Source organism: Rutidosis leptorrhynchoides, chromosome 10, assembly GCF_046630445.1.
Source record: "Rutidosis leptorrhynchoides isolate AG116_Rl617_1_P2 chromosome 10, CSIRO_AGI_Rlap_v1, whole genome shotgun sequence".
Lineage (NCBI taxonomy): Eukaryota > Viridiplantae > Streptophyta > Magnoliopsida > Asterales > Asteraceae > Rutidosis > Rutidosis leptorrhynchoides.
This window is the reverse complement of record NC_092342.1, coordinates 251,141,848-251,158,370: the sequence shown is the minus strand read 5'-3', so window position 1 is coordinate 251,158,370 and position 16,523 is coordinate 251,141,848. Positions and strand designations below refer to the sequence as shown.

Genomic DNA, 16,523 nt, shown 5'->3' with positions numbered 1-16,523 from the left:
CTAGTTGTAGGTTACTAACGAGGACAGCTGACTTAATAAACTTAAAACATCAAAATATATTAAAAGTGTTGTAAATATATTTTAAACATACTTTGATATATATGTATATATTGTTATAGGTTCGTGAATCAACCGGTGGCCAAGTCTTACTTCCCGACGAAGTAAAAATATGTGAAAGTGAGTTATAGTCCCACTTTTAAAATCTAATATTTTTGGGATGAGAATACATGCAGGTTTTATAAATGATTTACAAAATAGACACAAGTACGTGAAACTACATTCTATGGTTGAATTATCGAAATCGAATATGCCCCTTTTTATTAAGTCTGGTAATCTAAGAATTAGGGAACAGACACCCTAATTGACGCGAATCCTAAAGATAGATCTATTGGGCCTAACAAACCCCATCCAAAGTACCGGATGCTTTAGTACTTCGAAATTTATATCATATCCGAAGGGTGTCCCGGAATGATGGGGATATTCTTATATATATGCATCTTGTTAATGTCGGTTACCAGGTGTTCACCATATGAATGATTTTTATCTCTATGTATGGGATGTGTATTGAAATATGAAATCTTGTGGTCTATTATTACGATTTGATACATATAGGTTAAACCTATAACTCACCAACATTTTTATTGACGTTTAAAGCATGTTTATTCTCAGGTGAATACTAAGAGCTTCCGCTGTTGCATACTAAAATAAGGACAAGATTTGGAGTCCATGTTTGTATGATATTGTGTAAAAACTGCATTCAAGAAACTGATTTCGATGTAACATATTTGTATTGTAAACCATTATGTAATGGTCGTGTGTAAACAGGATATTTTAGATTATCATTATTTGATAATCTACGTAAAGCTTTTAAACCTTTATTTATGAAATAAAGGTTATGGTTTGTTTTAAAAATGAATGCAGTCTTTGAAAAACGTCTCATATAGAGGTCAAAACCTCGCAACGAAATCAATTAATATGGAACGTTTTTAATCAATAAGAACGGGACATTTCATAATGCATACAAGCATACAATCTAACTAACCACTTACCAACCACAATTCATGGCATTCAATACATTAAATGTTCACATTCAATTCTATCAAACCCTAACCAACAACATCAAAATCACTAATCATGTTTATGAAGTTTTCTAAAACAACCTACACATCAAATTGAAGCTAGTGATGTTAGGAACACATTTAATACATGCATTTATAACATTTAACATCATTCACACAACCAAATCACCAAATCAAACACACCAAAGTTTATGTTCATGCTAGTTACTTCAAATAACAAAATCGAACATATAAATCATATATTCATGTTAGACTTGAGCCATAGACACTAATTAACAATTTTATAAGTTAAAAACATCAAGAACACAAAATCTAGTGATTTTAGAAAGTTACCCAAACTTGATGAAATCGGTATGGAATCGAAGAGGAAGTTGCAAGGATTTCAAATATGTAATTTGTTTTGCAAGACACCCGCTAGCTTGGATTTAGATGATGATTCTTTGAAATGGATAATTGAAAGAAAATGGAGAAGTAGTGAAAGAAAAGGAAAATGAAAATGAAAAAGAAAGGAGGTGGGGTTGACTAGTCAAATGCTAGTCACCTCTTTGGATCTTTGGCGAAACTAGTCCCTCGAGTTCGGTTGCGGGTGCGTGAATTACCTAAACGAGATATTTTTTAAAACGCGTATCAACGGGAGATGTTATAAACATATAACGGAAAAGTAAACGGAAAAAGGCGGGATGTTACAGGTAAGGGCATTCGATTGGATTAGAGATCCCGCTTGTTGTTTAGGGGACGCTTTTGGGATTTGATAGCTTTTGGAGTTTGACCGATACTTGGGTAGTTTAACCCCCAAACACCATGCTCATAGTGTCGTTTGGAAATTAAACTAATATGGTCGAAACTAATGATTTGTACGAAACTCGTAAAACGGCCGATGTGGGCCCCGTTTTGTAAAACTCGTTTCGATATTGGAAATCTATTAGTTTTACTTAAATTGATACGTTGTAAAAAGGTTTTCGTTTAATAGTGCCGGGAAGTGGGATTTCCGCTCACGTAAGTGAGCACGGGGATCAGTCCCTGACAGAGCAACGGGACGCCGTCCAAAAAGGCTGGACGCCGTCCAGGCCTTCAGTGCTGGACGCCGTCCAAGAATCTGGACGCCGTCCAGATGTACTGGTCCAGAATTTTTTTTTTTATGGCGTATTTTTGGTATAACGAAGTCGGGTCGTTACACCTGAAAACCGTGGGTTGTATGCTCTAGTCGCGCAGGTGAAATTTGATGTTGAGTTATGTGTTTTTTCTCCTCTAGAGATTGTGTCATTATCTGGAATGCAGCTACCGTTATTTATAGATTTGAGTAATTGTCCTTTAATAGCCACGACAGGAGACAAAGAGGACATATCAGTACAATGTCGTACTATCCTGTCGAATAAAGCTGTGTATGCACGTGGTCCCCTATGTATCGTGTTATTCTACCACCTTCTGTTATTCGTACGTTTATGGAGATTATGTCCTTTATCCGAGTACTGTTCTTTGTCTTATTCAGCCCATTTTTTTATTTCACGCAATTCTCTGGTTGCGCATTATCAATGCGCGCGATGTCGACCATATCGTTTTATACGCTATGCGCCATTGGTTTACTTTGGTATTTTAGCACTTTCAAATGCGCAATTATTGCAAGTGACGCGTGCATGGCGTTAGCGTGTTTTATGTGCGTCATTATTACAATTATTTTTGCTATACTATATTTTTGTTTTAATCACATATTAAAAATATTATAATATTTTTTTTATATTTAATGGATATCTATTAACTTGTTTAATCAAATGAATAATGAATATAAATAGATGAACTGAAATTAAATGAATATAGATAGAAAACAAAATAAATATGATATGACATCACCCGATCTATTCAAATCATTAACTATTAACTATACTATAACTATATAAAGACTTTGAAGATTTGATTGTCAAGGGGACAATAAAGTTTTGAGAGGTGATACTCATACACCTATTTTTGATCTATACACACTTTTTACCCTAAAACTTAGGGTTATATCTTTAAGTTTATTTAGGGAATTGAACCTCTATTATTGTAAGTAAGGATGTAATAGTAAATTTGGTGTGGATGGATTAAAAACTAGTATGTGAGTATTAACTTTCTGAAGTTTTATTCGACCCACCCTTCTAAATTAAAAGATTCGTAAATATGGGTCGGGTCGGGTCAGCACTACTCGATTATTTCATCACTACTTGTTCTTCCCCAAAACATAAAAATCAAAACCAAAACAATAACAAACCCTAGGGGAGCTAAGCAGTTGGAGAAAATGGGAGGAGGAGGAGGAGGTTATGGGAATGGTACTTACAAAGGCGTCCATATTCATCAGCCTAAACGTTGGCATACCGTTACTGGCAAAGGCATGTGCGCCATGATGTGGTAATGTATCTTTTTTTTTTTTACTTCCTTTTTCTGCTTTTTATTATATTTAGGGTTTTCATAACTCGATTCGACTATTATCTTTGTATATCAGCTCATCGAATCATTTTTATACTTTTGATATCATCTTATATATCATCCTTGTAATGCAATCTGTATTTATTCTAAATTTTGACTTTTTTAGGGTAAAATTGATTTTTGTATCGATTGGATATGAGATATAAGAAATAATTGAGCTCACTTTTGATGATAAGTAAGTTCCTTAACAAACTACACAACGCTAATTAGAGATCCTCTGAATGTAGGCTTTTAGTTTTCACTTTTACCTTTTTATTTTTTTAAATATTCAATATTACATGAAGAAAATAAAGATAACTGTTTTTCTAACTTTGACATTAACTAGTTTTATATATTATTATTATTATTATATTATATAGTAGGAGAAACATAAATGATATCCAAATTGTACATGACTTACTATCATATACTGTATGAATTATATTTGCAGTGTAAATACTTAGAATTTGAAAATAACCATTAGTATAAGATGATGTGTTATCATTTTCTTAGTACTACTAGCGTCTCTCTTGAATTTGCTTAGCCTACGTTTATCGAACATTGAGAATGGGTACACTTGAATATATAACAGTCATGCGTCTCCAACATAGATGCAAAAAGATAATACTGTATGCACACATTGGAAATGATAAAGAGTTAAGATTGTGAATAATTGACACTTTGTACATAACTATGCGATGAGGCGTGTCAACATTAAGATTGATGATTTATTTTCTTTTCAATTGTCGAACTCACTAAAGTTGTGAAATCCTTAGGTATATAATTGAAAATTTCTAATGTACATTTTTAATATAGATCTATCAAATCAATAGTAATATATTATTAATTAATTTATATTTTTTTTTTGAAGTAACTAAAATATGACAGTCTTTACCCCATCTTTGTGTATAACGATCGATGCTTGGTTTACTAGAACGCTCCCTAGAATGCAATGTCTATAGATATAATATCAGCTTGTATAATAAAAACGATGAAACGTGATCATTTATGTGAAGTTGCAGTCTGGGCTCAAATTCGCGGCGTGAGAGTTCGATGGCTGAGTCTCCATCAAGCCTTGAGGGTTGGGCAAAAAATTTTTGTTAGATAATTCTCTAGTGTACAAAGCTCGTACTCAAAAGAAAAAACAAAAAACAACATAGGACCTTTCATAAAGAATTAAAGGACCCTTCAAAAGAAATAAATACAAAACCAACCGACTCGCTTCTAGCAAACAACGAACACACAATCTAAACGCTAAACTAAACTAAAACAATTACAACCTAGAAGCGAGCTAAACTTCAGTTCATGCTTGATGTGGATCATACGAGCCCATATTAGCAAAAATCTTTAGATAAATACGTATTTTTTCTCTTAAATTTCATTTAATTTCAAAAATAAACAAATAGTGTTGTTAAACAAATGTTCTTGTACTATCAATCCTAATTTTTTCTTCTACTCTATTTTTTGCTAAAAAATAAAAACTCGAAAATCACCGTTATTTTTAAATTCGTATATACTCTTTACTTCCGACTCATAAAAAAACTCAAATAAACTAGAGAATAATGGTACGTTTGGTTGACAAAATCTCAAGGGGTTTTCCGCTTTATCATAAAATTCAAAGAAATTAGATTCCGTTGGAATCTTAACATTCCACCATTCAAAGGAATTGTCATTCTTTTAAAAGTGATGCAATTTAATTTCATTCCAATCTTCGACATTTATTTTTATGGATTAGCGAGGAAACCTCCTTATGAACGAGCACATTGACTCCCCCATAGAAGGTAATCCTCGGGTAACCTAGCCCCCCGAGCGCGAGACCTGATACCGGGTGAATTGCGTGTTACGCGCTCTCTGGTCACACTCCCTTTCTGAACGATTTGGCATAGTCTGGAGTCGAACCCGAACCCGGGTGGTGTGTTTCAACAATCAAAAATGATTTTTACGTTTTGCATTTACGTTTCGCGTTACGTTTAAGCGATGGAATTTTACGATTACGCTGTGCGTTTACGTTTCGCGCTAACGTTTCGCATTTACGTTTCACGTTTTCGGTTCACATTTTCGATTCACGTTTTCGACTCGTGTTTTCCTTACGCGTTTTTCTATCCGCGTTTTCGATTCGCGTTTCGATTTGCGCTTTTGTATCCCGCTTTTGTTTCCCGTTTTCGTTTTGTGTTTCCGGTCCGCGCTTTAGATTTGCGTTATCGTTTCGCGTTTTTGTATTACGTTTACGATTCGCGAATCTAAAACGCATATACGCGAATCTGAAAAATAAAGATTTTTGAAAGTTAAATTCTTTTAAATATAGTTTTCAAACTACGTAACATTATTGTAATGAATCTCGACATCCTTTTTAATAAATAAAGAGAGAACAATTGAAAATAAAGAAAGATGAAAATAAGCTCACTTTGCGGACAATTGGAAATATCGTAACGAATCAATCCTTTGTTGTTTGAATACTTATATTTAACTGGCTTAATTTTCAAAAATATTTATTTTTCGTTCGCGTTTTCGTTTCAAGGTTTCGTTTCGCGCTTTCGTTCCGCGGTTTCGTTTCTAGGTGTCGTTTTCAGTCGCGTTTTCTCTTTGCTTTTTCATTTCCTGTTTTTGTTTGCGTTTACGTTTCTCATTTTCATTCGCGTTTTCATTTCTCCTTTTCGATTCACATTTTCAGTTCGCGTTTTCTATTCGTGTTTTCATTTATTGCTTTCGTTTTGCTTTTGCGATTCGCCAATTTAAAAACTGAAATGCGAATCTGAAAGATAAACTTGAAACTGAAAACCGAAAGACGAGTTTGAAAAGTAAAATAGAACCGTAATTTTTTTTGTATAACTTAAGTTATTTTATAAAACTGAATTCAATTCAATTCCATGTCAACGAAATATGCATTGTTTCACATTGAATGGAATTTGTGAATTTCAATTCTTTCTAATTCCATTTCCTTTGACACATCCATTCCTTCTAAAAACAATCTTCCAACCAAACGGGGCATACTACTAGCATTTTTGAAAGGCTGGGTGCGTTTTTGAAGACTTGCTTGTGAAGCGGGGCTTAAAGTTTTATTCCACCCGTCCTTCCAAATTAAACGATTCGTATATATGGGTCGGGTCAGAGGTACATCCAGTTTTCGTCATTATTTACGGTTCCATTTTACAGTTCCATGATGTGGTAATGTATTTTTTTAATTCCTTCTGCTTTTTATTTGGTTTATGGGTTTTCATAACTCGATTCAACTATTACAGCTCATCGAATCCTTTATGTACTGTTAATTTCATTTTATATATTATCCTTGTAATGAAATTTGTTTTTATCCTAAATGTTGACTTTTTTAGGGTAAAAGTGATTTTTTTTTTGTATCGATTGGATATAACTAGTTGTGGCGCCCTCGCGATGCGGCGGAAGAACGTTAGCTAAATTCTTATGAAAAGTAAAAAAAAAAAAAAAAAAAAAAAAAAAAGAAGCAAATGACATAAACTGAAATGGGTAAAAAAAACTCAAAGTAAAAAAAAAAATCAAATAATAACAATAACGTAACAATAACAATTATATTAACAGTAGCAACATTAACGATTTGTAATAAGTGAAAAGGTATGTGGTTGATTCTTAGTAAATGGAATGTTATTTGTTTGATTTCTAATAAACGTAAAGTTAAACTATAATAATGGTTGTGGTTGAATTACGGAAGGTTGAAAGTTTTTGTAAAATTATAGAAGCCATAAAGTTCACTATTTATAAAGTCTTACATTTTATAATAATGGTTGTGGTTGAATTACGGAAGGTTGAAAGTTTTTGTAAAATTATGGAAGCCATAAAGTTCGCTATTTATAAAGTCTTACATTTTAGTATATAGGTATAATATAATTATGTGGTCGATTTATAATGAATGAGAGGTTGTATGGTTAAATTATAAAATGTGAAAAGTTTGTGGTAAGTTTATAAAAACTATAAAGTTAACTATTATAAAGGGTGTGGTTGAATTTAAAAAAAAAAAAAAAAAATTGTTGTAAGTTTGTGAACCTTATGAAATTCACTATTCATTTCGCTTATGTCTTTTAGGTATATAGAGTAATAATAGTAATGATAATAATAATAATAATAATAATAATAATAATAATAATAATAATAATGAATGGGTATTAGATAGGGAAAATTATGTGGTCGATTTATAATGAATGAGAAGTTTAATGGTTAACTTATAAAATGAGAAATGTTTGTGGTATGTTTATAAAAGGTGTAAACTTAAATATTAGAAAGAGTGTGTGTGAATTATAGAAAAATAAAAAGTTTGGGGTAGATTTGTGAAAAGTATGAAAGGTACTATTCATTTCCAAGATGGCTTTTAGATATGTAGATATAATAAGATCTATAATGAGCTCACTTTGATGATAAGAAAGTGCCGTAACAAACTACACAACGCTAATTAGAGAAAGTCTGAATATTGACTTTTAGTTTTAGTTTGACTTTCTTTTTTTTCCTTCTTAGTTTATTACACTTTGGGATTAGATTCCGTTGGAGTCTTAACATTCCACCATTCAAGGGAATTGTCATTCCTTTAAAAGTGTGAAGGAAACTTAATTCTATTCCTATTTTCAAAATTCAAAAAAGAATGTTACGATTCGCATTTACGTTTCGCGTTCCGTTTTAAGTTATGGGATTTTACGATTACGTTTACGTTTCGCGCTAACGTTTCGCGTTTTCGATTCACGTTTTCTTTCCGTGTTTTCGTTTCGCGTTTTCATTTCGTGTTTTCGTTTCGCGTTGATTATGGTCTCAGACCATTCTAAATGCATGTGTTAACAGCGAGTACGTTGCGCGCTAACGTTTCGCGTTTTCGATTCACGTTTTCTTTTCGCGTTTCGTTTCGCGTTTTTGATTCACGTTTTCGTTTCTCGTTTTCGTTCCTCGTTGGTTTTGGTCTCGGACCTTTCGAAATGCATGTGTTAAGCGCGAGTACGCATCCAGTTAGCGCATAGCGAATGAAAAAAGCTTTTTTTCGCGTTTTCGTCGATTTTTTCGGTTTGCGTTTCATTTCGTGTTTACGATTTGCAAATCTGAAAGTTGATATGCGAATCTGAAAATAAATATTTTGAAAGTTAAATTCGCTTAATTACAAGTTTTCAAACTATGTACCATTATTGTAATAAATGTCTAAATCCTTTGTAATAAATAAACAAAAGAACAATAGAAAATAAAGAAGATTGAAATGAACTTACTTCGCCGAAAATTGAAATATCGTAACGGACCAATCCTTTGTTGAAAACATCCATTGTAATCGTTATGGATAAAAAGAAAGAACGGTAAGAGAGTATGAATATTGTGTAAACGAGTTTTTATGAAAATACCCAAATATTACACGAATGTGTTTTTCAGGGTTTTTTTGTTAGGCTAGGCCCCATTTTCAAACATCAATTGCTAAATGTAAAGTAATTTATATTTTGGATAGGGTCACCCCAACAAAAAACCCGAAAAACCCATTCGTGTAGTATAGGGTTTTGATATAAAACTTATGTACACAATATACATATTCTCTTACCGTTTTTTTTTTTTTTTTTAATTTTTTTTTTTATTTTTTATCATAACGATTACAATGGATGCCTTTCTACAAAGGATTGATCAGTTACGATATTTTCAATTGTCCGCAAAGTGAGTTCATTTTTATCTTTCTTTATCTTCAATCGTTCTTTCTTTGTAAAAATTACAAAGGATTTCGAGATTTATTACAATAATGATACATAGTTCTAAAACTTATATTTAAGAGAATTTAACTTCGAAAAATATTTGTTTTTCGTCTGAGTTTTCGGTTCACATTTTCCGTCCACATCTTCGTTTCGTGTTTTCGTTTCGCGCTTTCGGTTTGTGTTTTAGCTTGTGTCTTTGTTTCGAATTTTCGATTCGCGTTTTCGTTTCTAGTATTCGATTTGCCTTTTCATTTTGCATTTTTTTATTCGTGTTTTCGGTTAGCTTCTTCGTCTGCGTTTTCGGTTTGCGTTTTCATGTCGTGTTTTACGATTCGCTAAAGAATCGCGAATCTGAAAAATAAACTTGAAACTGAAAACGTTGGCATACTGTTACTGGCAAATGCATGTGCGCCATGATGTAGTAATGTATTTTTTACTTCTTTTTTCTGCTTTTTATTTGATTTAGGGTTTCCATAACTCGATTCAACTATTATCTGTGTATATCAGCTTATCGAATCTTTTCTATACTGTTAATTTCATTTTATATATCATCCTTGTAATGCAATTTGTTTTTATCCTTTCATTTATATATTATCCTTGTAATGCAATTTGATTTATCCTAAATGTTGACTTTTTTAGTGTAAAATTGTTTTTTTTAGTATCGATTGCATATAAGAAATTATTCCAATTCTACTCCTCCACAGGCTCCTATCAGAAGTCATGTCCTCCGTCAGTAGAAGCTCTTTCATGTCCAGCTTCAATCTATCCTCCATCCTACGTCTAGGTCTACCCCTTCTCCTTACGCCGCCAACGGCGATGGTCTCGACTCTCCTAACCGGGGCTAAAAGTGGGCGCCTCCTAACATGCCCAAACCATCTAAGTCGTCCTTCCCTAAGTTTGTTGATGATGTTCCCAACTTCCAATTTTTCCCTAAAAACTCCATTTGGTATCATATCTAGCATGGTCTTACCACACGTCCATCTAAGCATTCTCATTTCTGCCACCTCCATTCTCCTCTCTTGGGCCTTCGTCATTGGCCAACACTCCGATCCGTACAGCATGGCTGGTCTGATTGCCACCTTGAAGAATTTCCCTTTTTTTTTTTTTTTTTTTTTTTTTTTTTTTTTTTCAATGTGTAGTATACATTTATTATACAACTACATATATAACTATAACTAGTTATTCTATAGCTACACTATATATAACCCTCCACGTAGTATATATGCACCTGTATCTATTTATATGTTTTTAGACTATATATATGTACCGCTGCATATGTTGGTTACCTATATATGTACCTATGTATCTATGTAACATGTATTGGTGTATGTATGTTTGTCTGTCTTGTTTCTGTACCTAAGTATATAATCTACGAATGTATCTATATGTATATATGTTTAAGCATGAGTTTTTTTTTTATCAATGCTCATGTGTGGTGCGTGTGTATATATATATATGTATTTATTTTGTTTGTCTGTATGTTTACTTGATTTTAAATGGTTTTGTGCTCTGTATGATCCATGCTATTTGCCCTACTGTTGTGCATTACTGCTTTATGTGTTCTCTTTTTTGGCTACTGTGTATGGTTGCTTCTTGCTAGGAGCACACAACTCTTACAGGTACGTATCTTTTGCCCTATCTTTTCGTTTTTTTGAGCACTTCTGGCCGGAGGTCCGTTTGGAAGCAATCTCTTTTGCTCTAGAGTAGAGGGAGGGACGACCTTATCTAGGCGCGGGTTCTATACCCGCGGCTGGAGTAGTGACTTCCTTCTAATCTAGGGTACGAGGAATGATTGTCTACACCCACCTCTCCCATACCCCACTTTTGTGGGATTGGGTATTGCTGCTGCTGCTGCTGCATATAAGAAATAAGATATATACTTAGCTCATTTTTGCTGATAAGAAAGTGTCGTAACAAACTACACAGCGCTAATAGAGATCGTCTGAATATAGACTTTTAGTTTTCAGTTTAACTTTTTTTTGAAAAAAAAAAATCTGGAGACAGTTCTTAGTTTAGTACGCTTTGTGTGGTTTAGTTTTAAATATACAATGATTGCACGAAGAAAATAAAGAATAATTTTTTTTATTTTATTTTAACTTTGAAGTGAATTAGTTTTACACTCCGTATATGTGTTATATAGTAGGAGTAATATAACAGATATCCAAATTATACATGACTTACTATTATATAGTGTAAGAATTATAAATTATATTTGCAGTGTAAATACTAAGAATTTGAGAATAACCTTCAGTGTAAGATGATGTGTGATCATTTTCTTTATACTGCTAGCTTCTCTCTTGAATTTGCTTAGACTACAATACAGAGTTATCAAATGGAGTTTGTATATACGTATTCAAATAAGCCCAAGTTGTAAGCTTAACTAGTCCATGTTTATCGAACATTGAGAATGCGTACAATTCAATAGTCATGCGTATCTGACATAGATACAAAAAGATAATACTGTATGCACACATTGGTAATGATAAAGAATTAAAAACATGCACCATGATATGAATGATATATCTTACTTCCTTAACAAAAGATTACAGGATATTATGTATTTCAGGTTTTGGATACTATATCGGGCAAAGCAAGATGGCCCTGTAGTACTGGTGAGTATCATTTTGTCTCTTCATTTATTTATTTATTTTTTTCATTCGCATGGTGAGATTAATGATTTTTGATTGATGGCTTCCCGTGGTCATGTATGCTAAATAGTGCATATGCTTAAGTAAAAATAAACTATAAACTTAACAGCATATAAATTAATCCTACTTTTTAAGACGGAGTGAACACTTTGTTATTGGGATTTAAGCGTTAAATAGTTGTCACTGTAAATGATTAATTTTAACCCTATAATAATTTTTAAAAATCGAGGTATGGTGGTCACTTATAAAGCTATTAATCTTCGAGCAAATTTACCTGCTTACATATGTGAGGATAACAATATAGAAAAAATGCAGACCTTTTTCATCTTCAGTTCTTGTTTAGTAGACATTAAATGAGTGCAGGGCATAACTTTTATTTGATAATGATTTTACGTAATATAGGGATGGCGGCATCCTTGGGAAGGGCATGGACATGGAGACGAGCATTAGGTAACGTTATTACTTTTGATTAAAATGAATCTTAATCTTAATACTACTGGAATTATCTGTTTGGCTAATGGCACTAGTTTTTCTGATAGAAAGTGATTTGCCAGTTTATTTTATTTAGGACGATTATAATGTTTAGGTAATAGTAGAGACAATAATGTAGGTGGGAAAAAAGTTGAAAAAAATAATACAAGATATTGTGTTTGGGTAAATACAAATTTGGTAGTAATGAGCAATAAAGGGTAGTATTCGAAACAATGTTAAAGTGGCTAAATCGATTTCATTTTCACTTGATGTTACTATGAATAATCTTTTAGGTTGCGTTTGGTTCACAAAATTATATGGTAAAGTTGGAATTGGAATTTTTATTCCATTCCCTAACGATGTTTGGTGCAAAGAATGAATTGAATTGTAAGTCACCAAATTCCTTCACTCAAAGGAATTCACATTTCTTGAAATTCAGATTCTAGCGAGAACATTTCAACCGTTAGTATGAGTCATAATAAGTTCAAAACATTTTTGTAGGTTTGTTTTTATTGTAATTTGTAATAAATGTGTTATTATTTAACTGAAAATGGAAACTGAATTCTGTGTTTTATTCATTAACATATGGTCTCTATATATACAAAGGTGTTCTCTATTCTAAGTATGTAGACAAGCTACTTTACAAGATGCTCTTAACTAGCCTATCTATTTCTATCTCTCTTCTTGGTATCTGCTGTTGACTGTTGGCCAGCTGCTGTTGACCATTGACCCTTTTAACACTCCTCCTCAAGTTGGAGCGAAGATGTTAATCATCCCCAACTTGTTACAGATAAAATCTATTTGCGGTTTACGTAGGGGTTTCGTGAGGATGTCTGCAAGTTGATGTTCTGTCCTTACGTGTATCGGCTGAATAGACGGAGGGTTCAATTTAGTTCCAACCACATGATCTCTAACCAAATGACAATCAACTTCAATGTGTTTGGTCCTCTCATGAAAAACTTGATTCTTGGCTATATGTATGGCTGATTGACTATCACAATAAAGTCTCATCAAGTTGTTAGTAATGACTCCTAGTTCTTTAAGAAGTCTTTTAATCCATGTCATTTCACACGATACATCCGCCATTGCCCTGTATTATGACTCAACACTTGATCTGGATACAGTATGTTGTTTCTTGCTTTTCCAAGAAACAAGATTACCACCGACAAAAACACAATACCCTGTAGTCGATCTTCTAGAGATGGGGCAACCAGCCCAATCAGCATCAGAGAAACCGGATATTCTACCATCTCCTTCTTCAGTAAATGCACCTACTCGACAATGACCCTGATCTGAATAAAGTATTCCCAAACCTAGTGTGGCTTTGAGATACCTTAAAACACGGAGAGCTGCAACCCAGTGACTTGTATGCGGGTCAGACATGAATTGGCTTAGGATGCTTACCGGATAAGATATATCAGGTCGAGTAACTGTTAGATAATTTAACTTCCCAACTAATCTTCTGTATCGTTCTGGATCCTTTAAAGGATTTCCATCCTTCGGGAGAAGTTTTACTGTAGCCAGCATTGGGCTTTTCACTGGTTTGCACCCTAATAACCCACATTCAGACAACATATCAAGAACATATTTTCGTTGAGACAAAAGGATTCCTTGCGGAGATCGAGATACTTCTATTCCAAGAAAGTATCGGAGTCGTCCCAAATCTGTAATCTGAAACTGAGATTGTAGGAACCGTTTTAACTCAACTATCTCATCGCTATCATCTCCAGTGATAATGATATCATCAACATAGACAACGAGGATGATTCGACGCCCCTCATGGTGCCTAAAGAACACTGAATAATCTTGAGAACTGCGAGTCATTCCGAAATTTTGAAGTACACTAGAGAATCGTCCGAACCATGCCCTAGGAGACTGTTTAAGTCCATACAGTGATCTTTTCAGCCGACAAACTTTAGAACCCTCCTCCTTGACAATAAAACCGGGTGGTTGTTCCATGTATACCTCCTCCTCAAGAACGCCGTTAAGAAAGACATTCTTGACATCTAATTGATGGAGTGGCCAGTGATTAATAGCAGCCAATGCGATACAAATTCGTACAGATGGCATCTTGGCAACTGGAGAGAACGTTTCTTCATAATCGATACCATATGCCTGAGAATAACCCTTCGCAACTAATCGGGCTTTCAACCGATGTAATGAGCCGTCAGGATTGAGTTTCACTGTGAATACCCATTTACAACCAATCTTACGTTTCCCGGGAGGAAGTTGAACCAACTCCTATGTATGATTTCGTTGGAGGGCATGCATCTCCTCTTGCATTGCTTTAAACCATCCAGGATGATTAAGTGCCTCTGTAATATTTCTGGGAACGGGGTGACTGTCGATGGATGTTGTGTTGGCACACGATTCAGGTGAGAGCCGACAATAAGCAAGATAATTTTGGATGGGATATCGGGTGGAGCTTCTCGTGGGTTTTCCAAATGCAATTGGAATATCAGGAAAGGGAGCACCGGGTGGGTCATACAACTCAATATGAGGTGGTTCTGGATCAGGTTGCGGGATAGGATCGGGTTGTGTGTCAGGTGACGTAGGTTGAACCGGGGAGTTAATGTCTGAGTGCTCAGGAATCTCGTGGGTCTCTAAAACTTGTTTATCACGTTTTCGCATATATACCTTCTCATATTAGGTGTCAGATGGTATAGTCGAAGTCGAGGGCATTGTAATTTCGATGGGAATCGTAGAGACCACGGGATCTATAGATTCGGAAAGATCGGGGACAGGATTGGACGAGTCTAAAGGACTAGTGAAGTAGGAACATGACTCGTTAAAAGTAACATCGGCGCTGGTAAAGTACCGACGAAGAGTTGGACTGTAACATCGGTAACCTTTTTGAACTCGTGAGTACCCGTGAAAGACACACTTGATAGCACGTGGTTCAAGTTTATTATGTCCCGGTCGATGGTCATGGACATAACATACACACCCAAAAATCTTAGGAGCCAAAGGGAAAAGAGTGCCCTCGGGAAACAGAACCGAAAAGGGGATTTTATTTTCAATGACAGATGATGGCATGCGATTGATTAGATAATTTGCTGTAAGTATCGCATCAGCCCAAAAACGTTGTGGAACATTGTAGTGAATCATCATGGTGCGGGCAACGTCTAATAAGTGACGATTCTTTCGTTCAGAAACACCATTTTGTTGAGGTGTATATGCACATGAGGACTCGTGTACAATACCATGTTCAGATAGAAAACTGGTGAAATCATTTGAAAAATACTCTTTCGCATTGTCAGATCTCAGTGTTTTTATTGTAGCGTTGAACTGTGTTTGGACATAAGCACAAAACTCACGAAAGAGAGAAAATTTCATTGCGTGATTTGAATAAGTAAACCCACGTTGCACGAGAATAATCATCAATAAATGTGATAAAATATTTAAAACCAAACGGTGACATAACTGGACATGGTCCTCAAACATCAGAATGCACTAATTGAAATACAGAACTGGCTCGACTAGACTCTTTCATGGGATAGGGACGACGGGTATGTTTTCCTAATTGACACGATTCACAAGTAAATTCGTGAGTAATAGAAAGATCAGGTCTTAATTTCTTCAAAATGGGTAAAGAGGGATGCCCCAATCTACAATGAATTTCTTGAATACTCGAATCACATAAATTTGCGGATGATGATTTTAACGTGGATATACGATAGAGACCCTGAGACTCAAAGCCTGTGCCAATCAGCCGATTTGTCCCCAATTCCTGAAATAAACAATGGGTAGGATAAAAGGTTGCAAAACAGTTATTTTCACGTGTAACTTTACTAACAGACATAAGGCTATCCGGAAAAGTAGGCATATAAAGAATTGATGGTAGGTTTAAGCTTGGTAGTTTGTTACTTGAACCGATGCCTGCAACTGGACACGAGGAACCATTTGCAAGTCTAACAGGAGTATGGTATATATTTGTGTTCAGGTTAGATATGATATCTTTGTTCCCAGTCATATGATCAGTGGCACCGGTGTCAACTATCCAGGATGATGAGCATGCAGAAAGACAGGTCGAAGATATACCTGATCGTGCTCCGTTAGCACTGGCGGTGGATGCCGGAAACTCGTCAGTAGATGCTATTTGAGCACGAGGAGGACGTGGGGGAGGTTGAGATCCAGGTGGTCGATTCGGACAGTTGTACTTGGTATGCCCGAATTCCTTACAGTAATGACACTGAATCTTCTTGTTACCT

General features: G+C 34.6%; 1 protein-coding gene across 1 annotated transcript; it reads left to right on the top strand.

Annotated features, from left to right (window-relative positions):
• Positions 1-3,285: 3,285 nt before the first annotated feature.
• On the top strand, positions 3,286-12,291 carry LOC139873611 (NADH dehydrogenase [ubiquinone] 1 beta subcomplex subunit 2-like). The gene is made up of 3 exons (XM_071861553.1): positions 3,286-3,461; positions 11,760-11,805; positions 12,244-12,291. The coding sequence occupies exons 1-3, from the start codon at positions 3,352-3,354 to the stop codon at positions 12,289-12,291; spliced, it is 204 nt and encodes a 67-aa protein (XP_071717654.1). The 5' UTR covers positions 3,286-3,351.
• The last annotated feature ends 4,232 nt before the right edge of the window (positions 12,292-16,523 follow it).

Coding starts and splice junctions, on each gene's coding strand:
- LOC139873611 (XM_071861553.1), top strand. CDS start 3,352: ATGGGAGGAGGAGGAGGAGGTTATGGGAATGGTACTTACAAAGGCGTC. Junction 3,462..11,759: donor GGCATGTGCGCCATGATGTG/GTAATGTATCTT, acceptor TATGTATTTCAG/GTTTTGGATACTATATCGGG. Junction 11,806..12,243: donor AAGATGGCCCTGTAGTACTG/GTGAGTATCATT, acceptor TACGTAATATAG/GGATGGCGGCATCCTTGGGA.